This window comes from Polypterus senegalus, chromosome 18 (assembly GCF_016835505.1).
Source record: "Polypterus senegalus isolate Bchr_013 chromosome 18, ASM1683550v1, whole genome shotgun sequence".
NCBI classification, from domain to species: Eukaryota; Metazoa; Chordata; class Cladistia; order Polypteriformes; family Polypteridae; genus Polypterus; species Polypterus senegalus.
Window position 1 is genome coordinate 35,250,066 of NC_053171.1, and position 26,539 is coordinate 35,276,604.

The window sequence follows — 26,539 nt, forward strand, 5'->3', positions numbered from 1 at the left end:
ATCTGACTTTGTTGTTCTCACTTCTAACAATTGCACCACCTCAAATTGTTATTGTTATTATTACTCTGTGTCAGGCACATTAGATAGATAGATAGATAGATAGATAGATAGATAGATAGATAGATAGATAGATAGATAGATAGATAGATAGATAGATAGATAGATAGATACTTTATTAATCCCAAGGGGAAATTAATATACTCCAGCAGCAGCATACTGATAAAAAACAATATTAAATTAAAGAGTGATAAGAATGCAGGTATAACAGACAATAACTTTGTATAATGTTAATGTTTACCCCACACACCAGGTGGAACTGAAGAGTCACATAGTGTGGGGGAGGAACGATCTCCTCAGTTTGTCAGTGGAGCAGGATGGTGACAGCAGTCTGTCGCTGAAGCTGCTCCTCTGTCTGGAGATAATCCTGTTCAGTGGATGCAGTGGATTCTCCATGATTGACAGAAGCCTGCTCAGCGCCCGTCGCTATGCCACAGATGTCAAACTGTCCAGCTCCATGCCTACAATAGAGCTTGCCTTTCTCACCAGTTTGGCCAGGCATGAGGCGTCACTCTTCTTTATTCTGCCTCCCCAGCACACCACCACGTAGAAGAGGGCGCTCGCCACAATAGTCTGATAGAACATCTGCAGCATCTTATTGCAGATGTTGAAAGACACCAGCCTTCTAAAGAAATATAGTCGGCTCTGTCCTCTCTTGCACAGCACATCAGTATAGGCAGTCCAGTCCAATTTATCATCCAGCTGCACTCCCAGGTATTTATGGGTTTGCACCCTCTGCACACAGTCACCTCTGATGATCACGGGGAATGGTATGGGAATAAAAGATCAAAATGGATTTAGTGCCTTTCAGAAGGCAAAATCTTAGCAAGCATTATTACAGCAAAGGACAAAAAACAGAAAACCAAATAACTGGGCTAAAGAAATGCAAAGTCACACAACAAGCAAATGTTAAAAACAAAATTAATTGTCTAGAAAAAAAGCAGAAAGACTTTGCTTTATTTGCTCCAGGTTCTGATGATTACTGGGTCTACGGTTCCCCCTAAATAAGATGGCCAACAAGACCATTCGATTACACCCCTATAACATTGCACACAGGCATAAAAGTTATGCCCCCCTCGCAACACATGCCATCATGGCACCCAGACTTCCAAATGGTGACACTTGATGGTTTCAACACGAGGAAAAACAAAAACAACATAACATTCTCAAATTCAAGAACACCAATTTACATGCTGTATTCCTGCCTTTGGTTTATGTAATACATCCTATTCAGAGTAAAATGAAGTATATTGGCCATCTTGAATTAAAGTGTCTGTCTTACTACTTTACAGTTTTTTACAGAGGAAGAATAACAAGACAGCACAGATGGAAACAATAACAATACAATATTTAAAACACTACTATTATTTTACATTTAATATACTGTTATATTGAGCATCCCAAAACTGGTATTTAGGGTACATTAAACACAATTCATCATGCTAGTTCCAAGAAGTGGTAAGAGTAGAATCAAGAAGATCCCGATAAGATGCACTCTTTGTCAATAGACTATGAGCAGAGTCAGGAGTCTCCACTGAGACCCAGATATAAGATGACACCCTACCATTTCTAATAGCCATGGATATAGCAACTTCTCAATGCTCTTGAAGTTGTCATCCGTTCACCATTAGTCATAGCCTGGAATCTCAGCATGACTCTGGACTCCTCACTTTGATTCATCAAATACATTTCTCGAATGACCCAATCCTATCATTTCTTTCTTCATAATTTTTTTCCCTCCTTTTCAAAGGATTTGACCCTTTCTCACTAATTATTTCATGGAACTCTTTGCTTGAGCATTGGTTGTCTCTCTGCTGGACAATTGCCTCTTCTGGCGGGGCCTCCTTCAACTGCTTTTCAGCCTCTACAGCCATTCCAGAATGCAGTTTCTCAACTGGTGGTCTCTGTATCTCATTTCCCTCCTAACCACTCCTCTAACTTTGGTTTCTTCACTAGCTCTCTATTGCTGCAATGAGCCGGTTCAAATCTCATGTCTTGACCTACGATTCCCTGAATGGTTCTGCTCCTTAGCATCTCCAGTCTTTAGTCTCTTCATATGTCTCTACCTGTCTGCTCATCATTCCTGCTCTTGCTAAGCATGCCTTGACTAGATAATGCTTCTCCATTCTTGGTCTAAAGTTGTGGTATGATCTCCTTTGACTATTTGAAGCGCACCCAATTTACTCATGCTGAGGCATCTTTTGAAATTGCATATTTTCATTAAATATTTTAGAACAGCTTATCTTCTCTTGTATAGAACAGCTACTGTCATACTGACACAGAGTTTTGTCTTAGTTTAGTTGCAGATATTATTATAGAGTAGTAGTAATAGTAGTACTCAGTCTTGCTCGGTTTCCTATCTTGTTCTCTGTACTTTGATGCTTGCACCTTCTAACCAGTCTTGTAATTATTATGGCTTGCTTTGTAAATCACGTCAGATAAAGGCATCTGCCAAATAAATCAAAATAATAACAACAATGATGGTGTCATGGTGCCACATCTGCCTGCACTGGCTGGTGATCATTTATGGCTGCCTCCTCTGGTAGAGGGCAGCCCTTCTCAACACCACACTATTAACGTATTTTAAGTATTGAGTTGTGTCAAAGTCACTCACATGCACTCTTGGTACCAGTTAAAATCTTCTAGACCATAAACTGGCAGTCTTGCCACATAATAAATTAAATCACAGTATCTTATGACTGGAGAATGAAAGTTACATTTTTGCTAAACTAAACTGTTTCTTTTTTTTCATGTCAGTAAAGCACATTTACATTTGAAAAGAGATTTGAAAAAAGTGAGGCTTCAGGTGGATTATTACAAATTTTGACAAAATTATGGGGTAGGTTCCTTGGAAGATCTGTTCTCAGATCAAAGAATTCAGACTGAGTGCCAAGAACGCTGGCATTTTTCATTCTTACAATCACGTTGTTTTTGCTCCTGGAAACAAAATGTCAGGGACACTGAGGCAGAAGATTGGACTCCTCTAGAGGAATAATTGAATTGTATACAATGTCACCTTGTTCAACTCACGGTGCCTTTACTGTATACCTTTCTGCTGAGGGTTCAGTGTCCCTGTGTTGATTTTTCATTACAGAAGCAGACATTATCATCAGTCAAGGTTTTATTCATCCGGCTGGGCTGCACTGAAAAACGACTTGGTCTAATTAGAAACACAGACGTTTCAACAAATAAACTGCAAGTAATTGCAGAGGACTGGGTGGATATTAGAGTCCTGTTGTTATCATTTCTGGTATTTTTTTTTTTCGTTATTAATTTTGCATTAATTTCTTGCTTCTTTTACCTTTTAAGGTTTTGAACTGTGCTAAACACGTTATTGTTACTATTTTTTCATTTAGGTTTCATTTTCCTGTTTATTATATTATAAAATGCTAAGGTCAGTGTTTGTTCGATTCCTCAGAGTGATCTGATTGGTTAATTTGACTTTGATGTGATTGGTCAGTTTCTCTTATTGGTGATGCGATCAAAAGTATGAGACCCAAGAGGAGGAGTAAAGGCATATGAGTCATGTGGAGAGTCCCCTTCAAGGATGGGAAGTATAAAAGTGAACAGGGGGTGAGCAAGGTGCCTGAGAAGGACGGGGACACACCAGTCAAGAGAGGTTCAGACACACGAGGGTACTGAGGAAAGGCACCGAAGGTACATGTAGGGAAAGAGTTTTAAATGTATTCTATTACCTGTCTTTGACAAGTCACACGGCTGGTTCTTAATATTTTTTCATGCTGTTATTTTGAGCTAGGAAGCATGGGCACTGCCATTTTGTGGTTTTCTATAGTTGGCAATGCTCCCGGTTGGCAGTGTCTCACTTCCTGGAGTGACAACATGTGTTGTCAACAGGTTGCTGGTATTTAAGTGTTGTTTGTCTGAATTTGCTGATAAATCTAAACAAACTTTGCGGTGTCTGTTAGTTTTCTTCTGTGGTTAACAAGGCATTTTCTATTTAGCTGAATTCTGACAGCTCTGCTTGATTGTTTCGGTCAGTTTGTTCCATTGGAATTGGACTTTTCAGACTTTATTCTGTCTCATCTCCCAGTCCATCTCTTTTTAAATTCACTCTGCCAGGTGTTCACTCTTGGCAGTACAAATGCACTGGGGCCTGCATTGGCGTCACTGGTGCTGGCACACGGCAGACTGATTTTCTGTGTTGTTTCTTTTAGTTGTGGGCAGGACCAAGACACAGCTTTCCTAGTTTAGCAGTAACAAATCAATCTGAACCTCCATGTATAACACATGTGTTGTGTCTTGGGTTAGTGTCTATGAAGGAACTGTTTTAAAAATACATTGCAAAGGCTGTTGGTGTGATTAAAAAGGCTTTAAAAAACAAGTTGGACATTTGACACAGATTCCTAATCATCTTAGGAGACACTGAAAAACATGTACATCCTGATTACTTTGACAAAATAAAAACAACGAGGGAAAGGATACACCACTGGTCATGCTGCTGTGTCCAAACCAGTAATAATGAGTATCTCTCTTAATATTCTGCAACCTAATTATTCACATTCAGAGTAAAGTAGGCTACTGCCTATTCTGCCAACATTAGAGGAAAGAAGAGGCTGTTGAACATGTAAAAGAGAAAAATATACAAAACTAGGGGGCTCTGCCCCCTGCTCACTTCGCTCGCCAACCCCTGTGTTTGGTTAATTGGATATACAATTTTATTTTTTTTTTCTTTTGAATTGTTTCAATTTCATTATTTGCACTTTTACTTTAAAGCTTCATTAAAACAATATTTTTTGGAGACACATTGTGACAACGCAACGTATAACTGCCCGTGAGTGAATATTGTTTCTGTTTCTCTAATAAATAATCCAAGTTTTTCTAATGCTTGTCCCTGTGATTTATTGATTGTCATAGCAAAAGCTATTCTCATGGTAAACTGTAAACATTTTAATACGAATGGCATATCACGATCTCCTTTGGTGTCTAATGTTATTCGTGGAATATATACATTACCTTTCTTTGTGCCTGTTAAAATTTGCATAGATCCTCTGTGACCATAAATATACACCTGACCGAATTGTGTTTTCTTTGAAATTAAACTTGTCGTTGCTTTAACTGTTGCGGGACCACAGATTCTCATAGTGTATGGTCTATTATTGTGTAAATCCACGTTTTGTGCATTGAATGATGCAAATGCGAAAAGACTTTGTTGTCTACTGTTTGCCTTTTATTTCTGACCTCAATTTGTCCTGCTCTTTTTTCAATTACACCTGGTCCTGATGGTTAATCACCTTTTGTTTTGTGGTAATGCGATCTTTTCTATCTTTTCTTTGATACTGTAGCGACTGACATGATAAAGTGTCACAAAAGTTTTACTTGAACAATCGCTGACTTCGTAACCCCAAACACAACTTTCTAGCACCCTCTTCAACCCCTCCTCCCCCTGGTCTCGCCCCCCCCTTACCGCATCAATCAATACCCCACTATCAGTCTTCCATGCCCTCCCTCAATTGGACCTAACAGTCACTTAAACCAAAAAGGCTTCAACTTGGCTGGGACGCTACAATACTTTCAAATTTTACTGCTTTCATATTCTTTAACTTTCCCTGCATGTGTATCACGCCATCGTTTTTTTGAGCCTCTCGAATTCCACTGCTTTCATAATCTCTTATCTGCCTTTTTTTCTCTCCAACGCCTTTGGGTCTCTATTCTCCATATTGTCCTTATACGCTTCATATGTTCTAAGAGCACAGGATCTGTGTGTGCTATGTGCCTATCATACACGACTGAGTGTTTTTTGATGGGTGTGCTCGTATATGATATCTTTTGTAAGTAGGGCGTGTCTTGCAAGAATCTCATGTTCCACGTCCCCGCAAGACGGCCCTGGGACAAACTCTTGGCACCAAGTCTCATGTTTACGGTCCCCGTGAGACGTTCCGTGGCCAGTCTGTTTTGTCTCGCGGGTCTTTTAAATGTCTTCTGAGAACTTCTGAAAAGATCACGTCTCATCGCCCTGCTTTTCCTTTCCAGGATTTTTTTTTATAATAGAGAGACATGCAAGCTGAAGTAACCACGTTTAAAACAGTAAACTAATCCGTAATTGAAGTCGTACAGAATGTTTCTCTGTTTGATGAGAGACAGGACAGTAATCTTCTACAAAACACTGTATTCAATAAAAGGTTTTGAAATTTTAAGATCTTCTACAGAACACTGTATTCAAGACATTTCACCAAAAATTGAACTTCCAGGGCAACAATTCTTGAAGAATAAGTCTGACACACTTAAACAAAATGAGTCCACAAGTTGTTTCATGCAGACAGATGGACAGACGGACATGACAAGTGCATCAGGCGATTTTTTATTATATGTGAACACACATAATAAAAACCCCACCACCGTACTGAGCTTACTTTCTGCCAGGTGTCGCCCAGATCTGTTTGACTTTTCTTAGCCCCTGTCTTCTAAAGTGAGAAATCACTTTAGCTTCATATCACCTTTAAATCCTGTCCCGCTGTCACTTCAGGGACAATCACTGGAGTCACTTCCCTAGACAATCCAAAGGGATTTGTTGGACATGGTGCCCTCTAGTGGCCACAGTAATGCTTCATCCCTGCATTTCAATGACCTGGCACCCTGACCCGTGTGTTCTTCAAAATAATGCATCAAGGTCACACCAGTCTCTACTGCTAGCCTTGAGGATTTCTTACAGTAGCCCAAAATGCCTGCTTACCATCACCGGGCCACGCTAGCTCTTTGGGTTTTAGTATCTTAGAACAGCCCCTAGCAGAGCAACCCCATTTCTTGGGCCATTTTTATTTCCAGAATACTCTGACAAAGAATTGGTGGCCAAACAACAAGTCCCAAATTATTATAAAAATGAAGGACATCAAAGAGGCAGAGGGGCAGCTTCCCCTTTAAAAGCTTAACTACTCTGTCATCAAGTATGGCAAAGAAGCAAGATATCCATTATCTGGACAGAAACGCTGAATATGAAACAAAGCTGCTTTTCTCGTCTCATTAGAGCAGGAGGGGAAGGTGTTAGAGCAGCAGCGTTCTGGCACTGCGATTTTATTGGACGATCAATAATGGAGATTTGTTAGTGCTGGGCATGATGCAAAGGAATGAATTCCCAGAGGACAGATCTGAGTTTTACTGAAAACAGAATGAGGTTGAGGGAGTGGGAGCTTTGGCGGGTGGCACCTCATTAATTTTGCTTTTGAACCCCGTGGTTGATAGTGACATGGTGAACGTTATTGGAGACATTTTACTAAGTAAGCCTGACTTGTAGCTGTTTTGCTCTATTTTGACTTGTTTTTTCTTTTTTAATTTGCCTCAGTGAGGACATCTCATTAGCATGCAGGTCAGATGGTACAGAGACAGTCAGCCGGAACGTGAAATGAAATAGAAGATTTAGGGTCATACCAATGTTTATACAGAAGATAAGGAGTGCTGTGGTCTGTCTAGAATACAAATTAGCCATCTATTATTATTAGTAATAGTAGTAGTAGGGATGTTGTCATGTGTGCAGAGTCTAGTGAGATTCTTACTTGCACGTCCAACCAACATGCCAGATGTCATCACTCTCCAACGCCATGATAACAAGAATGTATTTAACTACTGAACTTCATTTAGTTTAGTAAAAAACAAAAACCATCTCACCTGATACACTTACCACTTTTTTCCATAGCGGATGCAAGGTGGCATGGTGGTGCCGTGGCCATCACTGATATCTTACACATCCAAAGACTTGCGTTGAGATCTCAGCCTGATAACTGAGTTGAGTGTTGTGAGTTTCTCCCTATTGCAAACACAATTTGATTACGTAGATTGACGGCTCTCTACAGGCCCAGTGCCAGTGAGTATGGTGCTGCTTGTGATAGACTCGTATTTTATCCAGGAGTGGTTTATCCATCAGTCTGATTTGGACAAAGTTGGTACATATAACACTGGACAATGGAAATTTTGCTGTCTGAACACTTTTGGGTGAGTCTTATAGATTTTGGCGTGCAAAGATCACTTTTCCATTTTTTTTTTTTTTAATCACATATCATTTTATTGTAATCATATTGAGTAAATTTACATAGAAGATGCAGCAACTACAGCTGGAACATCTGTGGTGATGTAAAAGTAGTGACACCTCTACTAGGAGTGCAGCTCCGATATACCAAGAACTGCAAACGGGACAGCAATGCTAAAGTGTCTTTCCATTAAAAAGAACGGGTCACTCTGTAAGGCCAGAACAGCGTGGCACATAAACAACTTGTCGACCCAACAACGATATTTGAATCCTGTTCATGCAAGACTTTGAGAAAGTGATGAACGAGGAAAGTGAAGGATGTCGGATGTTTGAGACAGATGTTTCCACGAACGACTGATGTCAAGATTTAGGAAGAAATTACTGTTTGTCCTCAAAGCAAACAAGTCATCAAAAATAAGCTGGAAATCTCATGGGAAGCATTTACGGTTGTTTTTGAGATTCGCCTTGGTAAATGCAGAGCAGCAGACTACACGCAGCTGTTTGCTTCAAGCATTCAAAGGCATAAAATGCAACAGATCGCTAAAGATCCATTTTGTGCAGTCACACTCAGAATCTTCTTCTTTGCTAATTTTGGTGCAGTCAGTGATGAATGTGGTGAACGTATTCACTAGGACATTGCAACAATGGAAGAGCTGTATCAAGGCAAGTGGAGTCCATAATGCTCGCTTGCTGTTGTTGGACACTGAAATAAGAAGCATGAGACGCTCAGTGCAGATGAAAATCAGCAGCAAAACATTTTTAGCTCAGTTGCACTAATGCAGTGTGTCAGCATCACTAAGCGACATGCTAAATTTAGGTAAAGAATAAATTCATGCTTCTCCAAGTACCTACGTGCTACAGCCAATGTGAAATTTTATTTGTGTTCAGCTTGAAGCTTTCTATCATAATCAGCAAAACTTTTTCAGGAAGCAAAACAGTGGGAAAAATGTGCTGTCCAGTGTAATGAATAGATGTGTAGAATATATAGATAATAACGTACAAGGGTAAATCAAAAAGTAAAGACAATTTGAAAATGACGCAGTAACCACCACAGATAGAAGCTGACATAACAACATGTTCATGATGGCTTATGGGTAGTTAGAACACACACAGCATGGCGCTCCACCATAAGTCCAGTTGAAGCCAATGTCAAATGAACATGGAGGCACCTCTGCGCGATTGCACCATTGCTGAACATCAGGAGTAGTAGGATTTCTTTGGACAAAGGGAGTGAAACCTGTAGAAATTCACTGAAGGATGTTGGCTTGTGATCAGTAAGCTGTTTGGGTTCCCATGAACTTTAAACTACTCCAAGTCACCATGCACTATGGCAAGTGCAGACCCATAGCTGATCCGTCAGTCTCCTCTGATGCAGGCATTCACCATGTCGATGTTGGTGTGTGTGTGAGATGTTCGTAGTTGACCAGATCGAGCGTTGTCGGTTGCATTTGTTCTTCCTGCTTCAAGCCTTCCTTCCCATTCATAAACTTTTCACAAACATTTGTAGTAATGCATCTTATTACTTCACTAACTGTGCTACCCATCTAAGAAGGGTTGAAGTCTGTGTAATTAACGTAGACCACAGCGTTAACGTTCGCAGTGCACCATGTATTCCATGTGTATCTGTTAAATGCCATTTGGTATGGGATTTGTAAAAGCATTGTTAATGTTTGTGATGCGCCACCTGTTGAAATGATAAATGCAATGCATTTTATTGATTAAAATTTTTGTGATGCATCATCTTTTGGAATGACAAAGATGCAGCAACTGGACGGACACGCAGACAGACACTTACCCTTTTTTAAGGTGGATGCATTACAAAATACATTCCAATAGAAGATGTGCTGCAAACATTAACACTGAGGTCTACATTGATTATTTAGATGTCAATCCATCTTAGACAGGTAGCACAGCTAATATAATATACACTCACCTAAAGGATTATTAGGAACACCTGTTCAATTTCTCATTAATGCAATTATCTAATCAACCAATCACATGGCAGTTGCTTCAATGCATTTAGGGGTGTGGTCCTGGTCAAGACAAATCTCCTGAACTCCAAACTGAATGTCAGAATGGGAAAGAAAGGCGATTTAAGCAATTCTGAGCGTGGCATGGTTGTTGGTGCCAGACGGGCCGGTCTGAGTATTTCACAATCTGCTCAGTTACTGGGATTTTCACGCACAACCATTTCTAGGGTTTACAAAGAATGGTGTGAAAAGGGAAAAACATCCAGTATGCGGCAGTCCTGTGGGCGAAAATGCCTTGTTGATGCTAGAGGTCAGAGGAGAATGGGCCGACTGATTCAAGTTGATAGAAGAGCAACTTTGACTGAAATAACCACTCGTTACAACCGAGGTATGCAGCAAAGCATTTGTGAAGCCACAACACGCACAACCTTGAGGCGGATGGGCTACAACAGCAGAAGACCCCACCGGGTACCACTCATCTCCACTACAAATAGGAAAAGAGGCTACAATTTGCACAAGCTCACCAAAATTGGACAGTTGAAGACTGCAAAAATGTCGCCTGGTCTGATGAGTCTCGATTTCTGTTGAGACATTCAAATGGTCAGAATTTGGCGTAAACAGAATGAGAACATGGATCCATCATGCCTTGTTACCACTGTACAGGCTGGTGGTGGTGGTGTAATGGTGTGGGGGATGTTTTCTTGGCACACTTTAGGCCCCTTAGTGCCAATTGGGCATCGTATAAATGCCACGGGCTACCTGAGCATTGTTTCTGACCATGTCCATCCCTTCATGACCACCATGTACCCATCCTCTGATGGCTACTTCCAGCAGGATAATGCACCATGTCACAAAGCTCGAATTATTTCAAATTGGTTTCTTGAACATGACAATGAGTTCACTGTACTAAAATGGCCCCCACAGTCACCAGATCTCAACCCAATAGAGCATCTTTGGGATGTGGTGGAACGGGAGCTTCATGCCCTGGATGTGCATCCCACAAATCTCCATCAACTGCAAGATGCTATCCTATCAATATGGGCCAACATTTCTAAAGAATGCTTTCAGCACCTTGTTGAATCAATGCCATGTAGAATTAAGGCAGTTCTGAAGGCGAAAGGGGGTCAAACACCGTATTAGTATGGTGTTCCTAATAATCCTTTAGGTGAGTGTATACATTACACCGCATAGTTGTGAAACAGAACAAACATAAAAAATCAATAAACAAAAGGTATCGCTAGCTGAGCACTCCAAAACACAGAGGTAGAGCGACTCGAATGGAGGCTGGCACTTGAGTGAGGAGGGCCCTACCAGGCTCCCCACTCCTGACTTCACACTTCCCCCTCGCCTCGGCCCACAGCCTCTGTCTCGGATTAGTGCGAATATATCAAGTATATGCAAGCGAACTTTGATTCTTAGTGCAATGAGAGAAGTCGTAAAATCAATCAGAATGTTCAAGCAAATTCTAGAAATAAACCCGATCTAAATCCGTGAAGTAGTTCTCTCGTTCGCAAGCTAAGCAGAGGTAAGGTACTCTCTAAGGCTGGAGTGCGAGTGAGGAGGACCCTACCCACCTGGGCCTGCTGCGTGTCTCTCGGATTTCGGCAAATATATCGTTCCTGCAAGCGAACTATGATTTTTAGCGCGATGAGAGAAGTGGCAAAATCAACCAGAATGTTCAAGCAAATTATAGAAAAAAACCCAATCTAAATCCGTGAGGTAGTTCTCTTGTTCGCTAGCTAAACGGATTTAAGGTACATGGCCCGAGGCTGGAACATGACTGAGGAGAACCCTCCCCTCAGCCCATTGCGTCTCTCTCAGGTTTCACACATAAATCAATACTGCAAGTGAACTATGATTTTTAGTGCGGTGAGAGAAGTTGCAAAATCAACCGGAATGTTCAAGCAAATTATAGAAAAAAACTCGATCTAAATCCGTTAAGTAGTTCTCTCGTGAAAAGGGGAACAGACAGACAGACAGACGTTGGATTTTATATAGAGAGAGATATACGCACTTTGACAGTGTAGGACTCTGTTGGATCCTGCCTTGCAGCTGGTGATGCTGAGATAGACTGTAGTTTCCTTTGATTCAATAATGGAGTCGATAAGCTCACAAAATGGGTAGACAGATGGCACATGATTGTGTGGCCTAGCAGTCTCAACTGGCAAAGCATTCCACTGGCTTCTTTTTTGTCAACTCATGATGGTTATGCAACACACAGCTGTTAAAAAAAAGTGCTCGTGTCACTCCTTTAATAACATAAGTACATAACATTTTCAAACCAATCTAATTCAGTGTCATGCTGTGCTGGAGCCTATCCTAGCTTCACTGGGTTGCAAGGCTGGAGAAAGATGCCAGTTCATTGCAGAGTCCGTTTATTCTCACACATACTCCCACACTCAAACAGGGCCCAATGTGGGAGTCACCAATAAACATGACCGCACATCTTTGGGGATGTAGGGGAAAAACCTGAGTACCCAGAGGAGAACCCATGCAGGAACACGGAAACGTCCAAACTCAGATAACAGAGCTCTAGCCTGTTTGTACTCAACCAGAAACGAAACACCACCAACCGATGACCAAATAAAACTTGACATTCCAAATTGAGATTCATTGGAAAATCATTGGTAAGGGATAGGCTCCGGCTCCCTCTGTTCAGGATAAAGTGGGTTTAGAAAATGGATAGATGGATAACCGAATTGGCAGCAGACTCTTAAAACTGATTATAAATTCCAATTTACCTTCAAAACAATACCTTCAAGCAAAATCCCACCAGCTAGTTTTGCCAAACTTTAAGCAATACATTATTCTCATGGTGTGCACTTCTGGCACTTGAACCAACGTTCAGATTTTTAATGTAACCCTTTGAAGCTTTTGCCATTCCCAATATTGAAAAGCCTCTGGTCCTTGCAGCAGAACGCAATGCATGTTTCTGTAACTGCTTCTTTATGCTCTGTGACAGATAGGGGGTGCTATCGCTCCCTTGAACCCCTGTCCAAGACTCCAGACACCAAATAAAAGTCCAAATGTTGACTTTATTAATTCTGCACAGTGCACAAAGCACCCTCTCCTCCATAATACTCATAAACAAACCAATAATAACTACAATAATACTCTCCACCACTCCCAGATGCGTTGCCCTCCTACCACCCAGCTCAGCTCGCCGTCTGGGAGCTCCCACAGTCCTTTTATATTCCCTGACTCGGAAGTGTTCCCAATCCCCAGTCCATGTGATTCTTTATCACTTCCGGGTCAGGTACAAGTCCTTTTCTTCACCCCGGAAGTACGTCACTTCTGCCGTCACTCTGCCTATGACGCACTTCCGGGTTATAGGGCACATATGACTCTTGGATCCTCCATTCAGCTCCCTCTTGCGGCCCCTGTGGTATCCAGCAGGACTGTGGATAAAAACTCCATTTTCCATGATTCCCTGCTGGTCTTTGGGGCACCTCCATACTGCAGGGAGGGCTCCATCTGGCGGCCTGGGGGTATTGGCTGGGATGACAAGCCGGCCATAGACCACAGCTCCTAGTGGGACAGCCATATGTCCTCCTTGATTGCTCACTAGAAGCAGCATGGCAGGACCAGTCAGTAGCATTTTCAGTAGCATTTTGCAGCTTTGACTCTGCACAACCACTGTAGGCTTGTCCTTCCTCTTCACCATATCAAATAATTTCTAAACTAAGATGGACAATCTTGTGGCTGTGCTAAACTGCAGTCCGCTGAGTTGATTCACTGTTTTCATTCAGTTGCATCCATTTTCACAAGCGTGTTCACCTAAGGACTAGATGCAAACAACGTTAGTGACTCGACCATGCCAGATTCAATTTTTTAAGGCATTAAAAGTAAAGACAAAGAAAGGAGTAATGATAAATGTGAGCTAAAATCCATTAAGAGGAGAGTGAGAAACAATTAGAACATGAAATCCCAAGCTAGTGATGAAGATTGAAAGTCGCCTGAACTGACAAACACTTGAGAAATGCTGTCACATCCAAAGCCACTGGTAATGGTTAAGCTTCCATCAGATTTGGACAGCCACCATAAGCATTAACAAACAGTAACTGGATCTGTGAGGTGGCAGAGCTAAACACTGTGCCACCATATCACCCCTCACCACTAAGTGCACATTAGGGACTGGGTGTCAATGGAAGGGTGTGCTTAATTAAAGTTGTTATCAGCTACAGATTAAGAACTTGGTGTGCAAAAAAGCCAACACCCAGTGATATGATAATCCAACCGCACCAAAGACAATTTCTTTTTTTATTCCTTCTGGCTCCCCGTTTCATTTTTCCTATTTTTTTTTTTTCTTTTTGTCTCCAAGCCATCTCATTTTCCAAGACGATTCAATATGTTGGTTTTCAGATTTGCTAAACTGTCTCATATTGCAAGGTGACAGTGTCATTTAGTTCCTAGATATTCCTGCAAATCGTCTTATTTTGTCTCTTAGTCTCAAGATGTCTGTAAACCATCTCATTTTCCCAAGGTCGGCATGTCACAGAGTTCCCAGCTGTTCTTTCTAAAATATCTCAATTTTCAAGGTGATTATGACAGTTAGACTCCAAGTGTTGGCTACGTATCGTCTGTTTCTTTCTGAAGGTTATACTGCCATTCTGTCTGCATGCCTCAGTTGAATCACCACTACTTAGATATGGAAGCTCTATCATCTGCCTGTCTGTGCCGTAATATAATTTACAGCCAGATGTTCTAATTCTGCACAGTATGTTGCTTCAAAAGCACCGTTATGCAGTGCTCACCCTACTGTGTAAAACAAAGACTGATTAGTCAAAGTGCCATTCATTTCTTTTGGTTGGCAATGCCACACAGTAAGCGATCGAGTCCCTGTGCTAATAGCTGTCTGTTATTTCTTGCAGTGCAAAGCTGGGTGGAGAAAATACGAGACAAGGTAAGTCTTACTTCTGTTACTATACAGTATACCGCAAAGGTCTGAATGCTCTGGTGATTATTGACTCTTAAAGGGCCTGGTAAGTGGGCATAGTGTGCCTGAGCTCACCCGGTCGTGGCCTGGGTTTTATCTTTGTACCACCCAGTGACCATTTACTAAAAGATTTGCAGGTTCAGATCGAGAGGATGGGCTATCACCATTTTGTTTTAGGTGCTCATATTTAAGATAACTGAGATCTTTTTCATTTAATAAATAAACGCAATGGGTTGAGTAATCTGAAACGCATTTTTCTAAGTACCCTGTCTACAAAAGAAAACACCGATTTGCTTTCTCCTCAGCCTTCACAATTTTCAGCTCAAAACCTGATCCATCTTTTCACCACGCCAAGTTAGCCTTTTTCTTCTGCCTCCTGTCGCCAAGCTCTGTGGGCACGGGCAGACGGTGCTATTTATATTCCTCTGAGGGTTTATTTCTAGGTGGCTCCTGGGGTCAGAAGCTTTGGAATTAAACAGGTGGGGTCACCCTCTGGAAGCCGCAGATTCTTAAGAAGTCCTAAAGCCATGAAATAAAGATTTAAAAAAAAGAGGCCTGGCAGAATGTTACTTGTAGTCTATCTGCCCTTTTCAGGTTCCTGACTGTCAACTAATGGTATGAGAAAGCAGACAGACCTCCACTGAGGCCCTTCCATTTTTGAAATGTTCATAATACCCACCTACAGGCAGTCCACTCAGGCCAAATTCTGGGGACTACTTTTCTCTGATTAAAGACACACCAACAAGGAGGTCCCCAAGTGACGCTACCTAACTTGGGCTTCAACTTCCGTGTCAGTGAGGTCCAATGGTGTTCCTGACTTAGCCCTGCTCTATTTACTGTGTTGCCCCATGACAATATTAGTTATAAATAACATAACATCCCCACCCTATCTTAATCTAGTTCAGAATTATGGGGGTCTAGAGTCTGTCCCTGTAGAATCAAGGGCAAGGCAAGATGCATGATGATAATTCATAAGGTTGCTTTATGGTAGCACACACCTGGTCACAAGACAGACTTGACAGAATATGAAGGACATCAGTCACCTTGATGCTTACCTCTCTTGTGCTTTACCTTCAGGCAGGCTATGTGTCGAGCATGCTGGCTCCTGTTGGCATTGGCATTGCCGGGGCACTCTTCATCCTTGGAGCCCTTTACAGCATCAAGGTGATTCACCGCAAGAGGAAGAGCAGCTTCAAGAGACAGCGTCGAAAGGTGAGGGTTTACTAGACAGGAGAGGAGAAGACTAATTATGTAAGGGAGGGAGAAATTACTGGCAGAAAGGCCAGTATGTGGAATGGACAACCAGATATTTCATATTCTTCCCATTTCCCCAGATATAGGAGAACATTTAAAGATGATTTATTACATGTGCAGAGTTTTGGTACACTACTGTTTAATTTTGCTTAACCAAGTAAAACTAGTGAATATGAATAGCAGACTTATTTTGTAGGCGTGTTGGTGGTGACTGAGAGAACTGGATGATGTGTTCAAGAACATTAGATAGGCTAAAAAGAGCACTGAGTGTGACAGGTGGCGAGGAGACGGACTCCAGAGCACAGGAATTATGGGGCATATTTGATGAGGAACCATGAAATCAGAAGGAAGAAAGTGCAGATACTATGGCGTGACTGAGAGGTGCTGCTAGGAGGTGAATTGAAAGATGGACTGTGGAGAAGAGAAGTAAGAACATAGCGATTGTACAGTTAACTCAGAGACTTCAACAAGAGGTATGGTGAAGTGAAAAAGTAAGTGCACCCTCCTTCAGTTGTGTTTTACATAGCAGGACTTAGCCGACAGCCATGTATTCCTTACTTCTTCATCTTCTTCTTTTGGCCACTCCTATTAGAGGATGCCACAACAGATCATCTTTTTCAATTAACTTCCTGTCCTCTTGCTCTGTTACACCCATTACCTACATGTCCTCTCTCACTACATCCATAAACCTTCTCTTAGACCTTCCTCTTGCCTGGCAGCTCCATCCTTAACATGCTTCTCCCAATATACCCAGCATCTCTCCTCTGCACATGTCCAAACCAACACAATCTCACCTTTCTGACTTTGTCTCCTAACCATCAAACCTGGGCTGACCCTCTAATGTACTCGTTCCTCGTCACACCCAATGCCGATCTTAGCATCTTTTACTCTGCTACCCCCAGCTCTGTCTCCTGCTCTCTGGTCAGTGCCACCGTCTCCAACCCATATAACATAGCTGGTCTCACTATCGTCCTTAACTCCTAGAATCTGAGAAATCTAACTTCCTGTGTATTACATTAAACTGCATTTATTCAGGAAGGCAAAGGGAAACCAGCTCAGCTTTTTCTCTCAAGTATCATACAAATCCAACATGACATTGAGACGAATGACGCAAACCGTGCCACACAATCGCATATAGAAGGAGCCGTATCCAGCATGGGAGGAAGGAAGGCTTCTCAGGGAGTCACCAAGTGAAATCCTTAAATGAGCAAAGGGAAGGAAGCACCAGTGAGGACTGGAACATGAAATACAACAACAGTGCCGAAGGAGAGAAAATTAGGGAAACATCAAGAAAGGAATGTTACATGCCTAGATAAACATTTTGGGATTTTACAAAGTATGGTGGATGATTGGAGGAGATTTCAGAAGTGATGTGAAGAGAAGTCATTTATGCCAGAGGACAAGAAATAGTGCTGTTTGATAAGAAGACCGCAAAGAGTATCATCACAATGGATTGAAAAATTGACAGACTACTAATTGTAAAACTGAAAGCCCAACCAGTGGACATAGTTATAATTCAGATCTACATACCAACACCTGATTATAAACAAGAGGATGTAGACATAGATTGAAGAGATGCTTGATGGCAGAAACAGAGGGTCATTATTGGAGATTGGAATGCAGTGGTAGGTGAGGGAAGATTCACTCAGGAGGTTACGGCCGAATAGCTAGAAATGAAAAAGGGAAAAACTGAATACTGTAGACTGAGAAAGCTCTGCATAGTTGCATAGTGAACACACAGTTCCGACATGAAACGAAGATATAATATACAGTGGTACCTCTGGTCACGACCATAATTCATTCCAAAACTCTGGACGCGACCCGATTTGGTCGCAACCTGAACGTAATTTCCCCCATAAGATTGTATATAAATACAATTAATCCGTTCCAGACCGTACGAACTGTATGTAAATATATATTTTTTTAAGTTTTTTACTCACAAAAATAGTTAATTATACCTTAGAATGCACAGTGTAATAGTAAACACATTGAATAACACTGAGAAAACCTTGAACAACAGAGAAAAGTAACATTGTAAGAGTTTGCGCTATACCCTTACGAACTGCTCACTGTAAACACTTTTTTTATGAGTTTTAAGCACAGGGGAAAAAAATAAATGCCACTTCTCTTGTGAAACATTTCAAACCATCCTCTACTCGCTTTAAATTCCTCACCTTCGACACTCGAAGAAGGATTTTTTTTCAGCAAATCACCATGAATCTTCCTGGCTTTCTCACATATGATCGCCTCACTTACGCTATCCCCTGCAAGTTGCTTCTTATTCAACCACACTAGCAACAGTTTTTCCACCTCTTCTAACACTTGAGGCCTCTGCTTGGTTAACAAGGGAAACTGGCGCCAGTGATTTTGTTCGCCACTAGAGCGTGTGGTCATGAACAGATGCAAAGTTTTGGCAAACTTTTTAATCGTAACCCGATTTGTACGTGTTCGGAAATGTTCATGACCAGAGGTTCTACTGTACCTGGAAAAAAATGGTGATTCTGGAAGATACCAGCTCAATAGTATTATAGTCACACAGAGAAACCAAAACTATGGCGGCCTTGAAAGAAAAATTAAAACTTAAGTGCCATGTACTAAATAAAACAAGGTGCACACAAACCGAGAGGTGATGCGTACAAAATAAGAGGATTGTCAGGAGATTCAAACAAGTGCTGCGCACAAAATAAGAGGTAACGCATAAAATTTGAAACAAGTGGCTCGCCCCAATTCAGAGTTGAGTTTACGGAAAAGATAGTTACAAATTCAAAATGAGAAAAGAATGCTGGTTGGTGGAAAGGACTTGTCAATCACTTCTGAGTGAATGCAATAACCATAGCAGTAAGCAGAATGGAAATGTTCTTTTATTTTAGTTGCTATATATGTTTTTTGTAATTGAATTATACTGTATATAGCAATCATGGCATACGTAAGCAAAGAAAAATACCTCTTCGTATTTTGTGAATGTATTTTGTGAATGACAGTTGTTTTAATTTTCTTCAGCTTTTGCTTTAGGGCCATGGTATAAAACAGCACACGAAATACACACAGCTACCCAGAAGCAGGTGCAGACTCTGATCACACCTCATTGATGCCTTTTCAAGGCTAAAACTAAGGAGAATTAATGCAAGTGAACGAAATAAAAATAGAATCTCAAACTACAAAAAGGACAAAAGGAATAGCATTCTAAAAAAAAACAGATTGAGGCAACACTGCAACAGAAAATAAATCAGCTACAGAGCAAACATGAGTGTAGGTAAACACTGGAAAAAAATAAAAAGAACAATTCCCATTAGCACCAAAAATTACATTGGCAGAGAGACAGGGCAAAGGAAGTACAGTAGAAGCTGTGGGTAACAGAGGAAATGCTTAAGAAATAGAGGAGGTTGGTGGGACAGAACAAGAAGGCAAGAAGGAAATGCTGGAACATGGGATGCCATTGATCACTTAACTACTCGTGATCTACTTGACCCTCTAAGATGAGTGTACTGATTCCTGTAAGGAAGACAAATCTCCACACTATTATATGTAAATACAAAAACAATACTGTTTGATCCAAGACTTGTCAGCTATGTGACATGTGCACATCAGGATTTAGTAAGTAGGTGTGGTATTTTTGTTTTTGTCATTCCATTACATGGGTTACTCTATGGGTACTGCCATTTTAGCACAATAGTTGGTACAATGCAGAATGTCCCATAAAACTCTTTGAAGGGTTGGTAACTCCACCAGCTGTGGGATTCATTGCAAAACTAATAACAAATCGTGAATTATTTGCATTTTGTGCATGTAAGCAGCTTTCAAGCTGTACGTAACTTCACTTACTTGCATTCAGGTAAGCCACATAACATGAGCCATGGAAAACAACTCCTCTGTGTCAGCTATGTTGGAATAGGATTTTCTTCCATGAAGGTTGACCAATCAGGAAAGGGATGTATAACAAGCAGAAACAAATCAGAGTGTGATTACAGTCTGTCTTTTCAAAAGACTACATTTTCACTCATCCACGGTGCAATGCTGAGACGGCATCTTCCGAAGTATACGGCTCTGCAGAGTGTTTTCAGAAATCTCTGTTTTTGGGGCTTAAAAACACTGGGGTTGTGTGGATGAAAGGTGAAAATGGCGACTAATGTCTGCATTTTTAAACAAGGGTCCAGTGGTGTGGATGTAACCTAAGTTTCAAGTTCTGATAAAGAGGAGGAGAACAACGTGACCTTTATGCGATCACTCTGATGACATCACTTGTTGTACACTCCGAGCCTAGTAATGCAGTAACAACAGACATCACAAAATGGCAGTGCCCATAAAATGGAGCTGGAAAAATACACAAATAAATTCTAACAATATTAAGATGAACGTGAAACAGAAAACTGACATCAAAATTGATTCTGCATCTTAAAAAAAAAAACAAAGTAAATAATGATTTAGAAATGCAGTAAAACATTAAAAATGAAAAATAATCTTAATTTATTAAAATTTACCCTGTGTATTTAGTGTGAGCACTTTTCCTATAAAAATGGCTGCAGAACAATCACCCTGATTCAAAAAACAAAAACTTGGACGTGAAAAGTTAAATACCAAAATACAAAGGTACAGGCAAAGAAACTTTACAGCTGAAAAAGGAAGATCATAAGGAGAAGCTCTGACCAAGGTGGATAATTATAACAACATTGTGCTTGACTGCTTATATGGGGGGAAGTTAGTCATCAAGATCACGCAGCACACACTTGCCGTGCTTCAGGCTAGTTGTACCTGCGTCATTTTATAACAGTTTATAGTTTGTTTTTACAATGTTGAGGATTTGTGTTTGTATTTAATTTTATTTTGACTTGAATTGTTATTAATGTCTTATTTTCATTGTTGACGTGACACTCCAAGCAATATAACGTGACCAGTTCAGTTGAGTCATTGACTTCATCACATATGGCGTTCGTACCCTTTGTTATGCCTCTGTGGATGTGCTCTGTAGAGAATTAATGGTAGTCAGCTTTCAATGCAAGTAGGCCCCAGTGCTAGGCTTTCTGAAAGGCTCTGGGTGCCTGACTTTGAGTTTTGCTTTATCCTTAGGTGTTGATTATTCATGATTCTTGCTTTTATGGTTCTCTTCCTGTTTTTGCCCTTAGTCATGGTGTGCATTTCATATTTCCTGATGGATTTTCGTTCATAGAATAATTCTGACTTGCTGTCTCATAAAGACACTCACATAATCTTGCACAACAACCACACGAACATTATCCCTAACATCATTATTGAGTGGCCATCACAGACGCCTGGAGCTATGTAAGATCACTAGCCAATCAATACAAAAATAAATAATAAGAAAATACAAAAAACACAATACAAGGACGACATAATATAACGCTTTGACCTTTCCCAGCCAATATCGCTATGTGTCACCACCTTGGTGTATGTGAGTCAGATAGCAGGTCAACATTAAAATGCCCTCGGGCCCCTTCCTGCAATACTGATATGATAAATAATATAACTTATACAATCTCAACAAAATAACTGTGAGAAACAGACAAGGCGAAAATAACTATTAAATCAATCTTAAAAAAAAACTATACAAACATAAATGGCGACAACCAAATTCATGAACGCACCTCTCTCCCCCTAGGGCGGCACGGTGGCGCAGTGGTAGCGCTGCTGCCTCGCAGTTAGGAGACCCGGGTTCGCTTCCCAGGTCCTCCCTGCGTGGAGTTTGCATGGTCTCCCCGTGTCTGCGTGGGTTTCCTCCGAGTGCTCCAGTTTCCTCCCACAGTCCAAAGACATGCAGGATAGGTGGATTGGCGATTCTAAATTGGCCCTAGTGTGTGCTTGGTGTGTGTTTGTGTGTATCCTGTGGTGGGTTGGCACCCTTCCCGGGATTGGTTCTTGCCTTGTGCCCTGTGTTGGCTGGGATTGGCTCCAGCAGACCCCCGTGACCCTGTGTTTGGATTCAGTGGGTTGGAAAATGGATGGATGGATGGACCTCCCTCCCCCACAAATACCATATGTAGATAACTTAAAAGAAAGAAACCCCATCGCCCCAGACAAACCCCAAAATCCAGGCAGTTTTCAGACACTTATGATAACATTAGTCCATTGTCCTTGTTCTCTTTTTCCTAGAGTCTCCAAACACACAACCAGAGATAAGCAAGGATTGCTCTTAGCTCACCCACTTTAATTCCTCCTAACTGTCCCCTCCAATTCTACTTCAGAGTGGGTCGGCCAGCAAAGTCTTCGAGGTGGCCACCTCTGTAAGCAGGCTAGGTAATCCTTCCCCTGGCTGTGGATAGTCAACGTTTACTGTTTTTTTTTCTTCTCGCTTATCAATATGTGTTGACAAGCTTTTCTCTTTTCTTTTTTTTCTCCCATTCTTGTCTTTCACTGCTTTTGCTAAACTCTATCCTGGCGTCCTTTCTCCATGACAACCCTTGGAAACCACAGACACAGACCACGCCCTCCCAAAGGTCTTCTTTATGACTGTCTGCCCAATGTGCCTGATTCCCCCCACCCCCCAATTAAGGTTGTATAGGCAGTAAAAGCGTTGACATTGAGGACAGCTAAGAGACAAAAGCAAATCATGTAGCATTTATGTGGCAGTGCCACAACGCGTTCAGCTGACTATGACATCTTACAGATAACCAGGTGAAAGGTTCAGGTGTAGCCAGCAAATATGCATAAAGCCCTGGAAACCATTAGCAGCTCTTCTATGAGTGTGTATTGCCATGCCTTGATGCCTACTGATGCCTTTTATTCTAACTTCTGTTTTTCAGCACAGGGAAATGAGCACCAGACAGGACAGAGTGATGCTACTGGCTGACAGTTCGGAAGATGAGTTCTAATTCTGTCAGCATCCCCACTTCTCTAGCAATAAATCCTTCCAACATCTTTTGGAGCTTTCGGCACCTTCACTGCATCTGGAGCTCAACCGTGTGTCTTACATTACCTCAGATATTGCTCCATCCATTTGGACCAGCCTTTGTGGGGATTGGGTTTGGGATGGGGATTGGAGAAGAGGAGTGGGTGAAAAAAAAAGAACAAGACTAGGATCTGCAAAATGAGCCCAACAAAAATAAGATGAGGATGTCTTAAATAAGAGACAGTGAATAGATAAGAAACTCAAAGAGGCTGATCATTCCATCCAACTAAGTTTAGAGATTCATCACTCAGCTGCTTTGGTAGAGGTTGAAGATGGAGTTCACATGAAGTTCAGTTTCTGTCAAAGGCTTACCAGGGACTGCCTAAAACTGCTAAGTGAATCACCTTGAAAGATCAGTCTATATTAAGTCATGACATGATGTGCCACCATTATTTAATAAACTCTAGTATTCAGTGTTTGATGAAAGTAATTTGAAGTAGGACACTGATTCACACAAGACACAGACATGGACACAAATTAGTACAGGCAGACAATTTCTGGATATTGACGACAACGGAAAGATTCATCATGGAAGAGGCAAACAGTGAAACCTTCTTCATTCACAAGGACATCATAGCAACGTCTGAGAAATCTGATGTCCTGGTTTTAGTAGACAATGAATAGGATCATAAAGAAAAGTCTTGATCATTAAACACAGAGAAACAAAATGAAGGCTTGACCAACATCTGTTATGCAAGCTAATTTACAACCTCTGAAATACCGCAGGTTCTGGAATTGGACAAGTGACTTCTTTATTTTTTAAGGCAACGTCATTTCAAGAACTAGAGAGACACTGCTGTCTGCTGGCTTCAAATCAAAGATCTCTTAGTTTCAGAAGATAAACCTACAACAGAAAAATCTTCAGGCTAACATACTGGATTGTAAAAAAAAATGACCTATTCTGGTAGAGACGTCCATTGTCTTCAGGTGAATGCCTTATCCAGTGTTCTTCCAAATGAGCAACTGCAGCAGACATCATTAAGGGCTCGGCCTCTTTGGCTGGGGTGTTTCCTGATTCCAAGGTAGCCAACTAGTTTATGGCTTTTCAAAAGCCCATCCTGTTTTATTTGAAGAGTTGTACCATTGTAATAATAACCTTGGCTTGATTTCTCAGGGTAATGATCCCACAGTTTTCATGCAGCCCACTTTTGTCAAATATTAAGCTGCAAGCATGTTTGGCAAGTCCAGTTTCATCACATCCTTCCTTGGTGTTGTGGCCACTTTGATATCCTTCAGATCCTCACTGCTCTGCTCTGCATTCCAGGCTGATGGAGTGTTTCTACTCTTTCACCTGTTCATTTTTGTTATTGTCCATCCATATTTAAACCGTCTCTACAGCGTTTACATCTCAGTATGACTATATGTTGCTGTTAGGATGTTCTGGCTTAACACACAAATGTTCTGTTAGAGAGACAGATAAGAGTCTACTTTAAGAAAACCAAGGCATGTCCAAGTTCCAACTCCAGTTTCTTTCAGGTCTATAAATGCCCTGCAAAGTCGACCTTGTCAAGGCAGACACAGGGACCCACGCAGAGTGGCTCTTGACGTTTTGGCTCAAAGAGCAGCAATCCATTCTCCTTGAATAGTTTCCAGAAGGGATAAATGTCTTGACTAACCACATCATTAATAGCAGGCAGCACTCCATGGTTAGAATGGTCAGTGAACTGTCAAAATCTGTAGTGGTCTCCTAGTTTCTTAACCTCCGTGCTTAATGTAAATAAATATGCTGAAGTTGTAGTGATGATTATAATGAAAACACTTTCTTGTTTTGGCTAGTTTTAATATTCCAGTTTTTATTATCCATTTTATCAATAATGCATTTTGCTTGTGTGCTTCAGAATTTTCTAATAAAAGTCATAAACCCCAGACTTATTATTCACCCCTGTCAACAGGCAGAGTGATTTGCTTTGAGTTTTTTAGATGCTAAGTCACTTATTATATTGTCTTTCCAATTAATACTGTGCTTTATTCTGTCTACTATACTTGGGTATCCATTTCTGCCACTGCTAGGCTGGATCAAGACCCTCCACAGGCTCCTAGGTGACTTAGCTCCTTACCAGAGCATTGATCATAGAGTGCGGAAACCCAGTCATTAAGTGCAGTGTGTTATTTCTCACTCACTTCACCACTTGGTCGGGGTCTCCCTTGATCATATCAGATACTTGCTTGCTTAGTGGGAGGAATAGGGGAAGTCTTTTGGTCTCATATGGTCATTTCGGCTCATAGGATACTCTTAACAATTCCTCAAGCTTGAGCGTTCTTATTAAAAAGGCTCCGTACTGTCACAGGCCCCTGGGTGCACACCTTAAATGCCATGATCGTAGATCAACACCTGTGGTACAGGTATCCCTTTTCTTGCTGCTCAGTTTCCCACCTCCTCATTTTTGCTTCAGCATGGTAAGTGTTTATCGAGGAATGGCATTAGAGCAGATGACATACACTTCGTTACCCTCCCATGGTCCAAACTGATGCTGTTAGGGTAACAGACGATTGATTGAGAGTTAGTACGTATACTGTATGTGTGCATCATGTCACGGCCTGGTGTCCTTTTTGCTGCTGGTTGCCGCTTTGCACTTGCAGGGGTTGGAATAAGTTTTGCTTCCCTACAACTTTTTATTAAATAACTAGATTAAAAAAGCGGATAGATTAATAGGAATGGTTAATTGTTGCTAAAGGAGATAGATCTTATTAACACAGAAACAAAGTACTCTATTCATAATGTGCCTCCAGTTTTGAAAATGTCCTCATTTTTGGAGTGCCACAGCTTTTCCTTCATGGCCTCGGGCTATAAACTAAGGCCTACTCTGCATGCATGGCTGTGCCCCGCAGGATGCCCCTCATTTCCTGAGCTGTGGGTCAATGCTTGTTGGCCTCCATAGTCCTTAAACACTAAACCCAAAGAAAAACCAGTGGGTGTGGTGACTCACCAGGACGGATGTTGTGTGCTGCCAGTTTAGCAGTCGGGTGCCATTAGAGAAGCCCAAGCTTCTACTTGAGTTCAGTGTCCCCTGCCCCTGCACAGCTTGCTTGACATAGTGGAAGTTTCTGTTCAATTTGGATTAGTTATTTTTTTATGAGAAAACCACAACAAAATAACTTGGCTCTCTTTTACATTCTGTAAGAGGAATACAATCTCTAACTGGTTTGAGAAAATGTGTAAAACTGACTTGTTTTCATTTGATTGTGTGCACTCGCTCTGGTCCCAATATATACTGAAATAAATGATAACATGTTAATGCCGACTTCTGTGGTCCTTCAAGTATACAAAACACCAACCCAGGAGATGCAGCAGGAGAAGAAACAAGAAAGCACTGATGCCTCACATGCAAGAGCACATATCCATCCATCCATCATCCAACCTGCTACATCCTAACTACAGGGTCACGGGGGTCTGTTGGAGCCAATCCCAGCCAGCACAGGGCACAAGGCAGGAAAGAAACCCT

The 26,539-nt window shown here is 41.3% G+C and overlaps 1 protein-coding gene across 1 annotated transcript in view; it reads left to right on the forward strand.

Moving 5' to 3' along the window:
• Positions 1–26,332, forward strand: part of LOC120518643 (armadillo-like helical domain-containing protein 4) — a 73,542-nt gene extending 47,210 nt beyond the window's left edge. Inside the window, exons 6-8 of the mRNA XM_039741530.1 lie at positions 14,877–14,908; positions 16,019–16,153; positions 22,951–26,332. Coding sequence (XP_039597464.1) covers positions 14,877–14,908; positions 16,019–16,153; positions 22,951–23,019 — 236 coding nt within the window. The 3' untranslated portion in view covers positions 23,020–26,332. The remainder of the gene's footprint in view (positions 1–14,876; positions 14,909–16,018; positions 16,154–22,950) is intronic.
• The last annotated feature ends 207 nt before the right edge of the window (positions 26,333–26,539 follow it).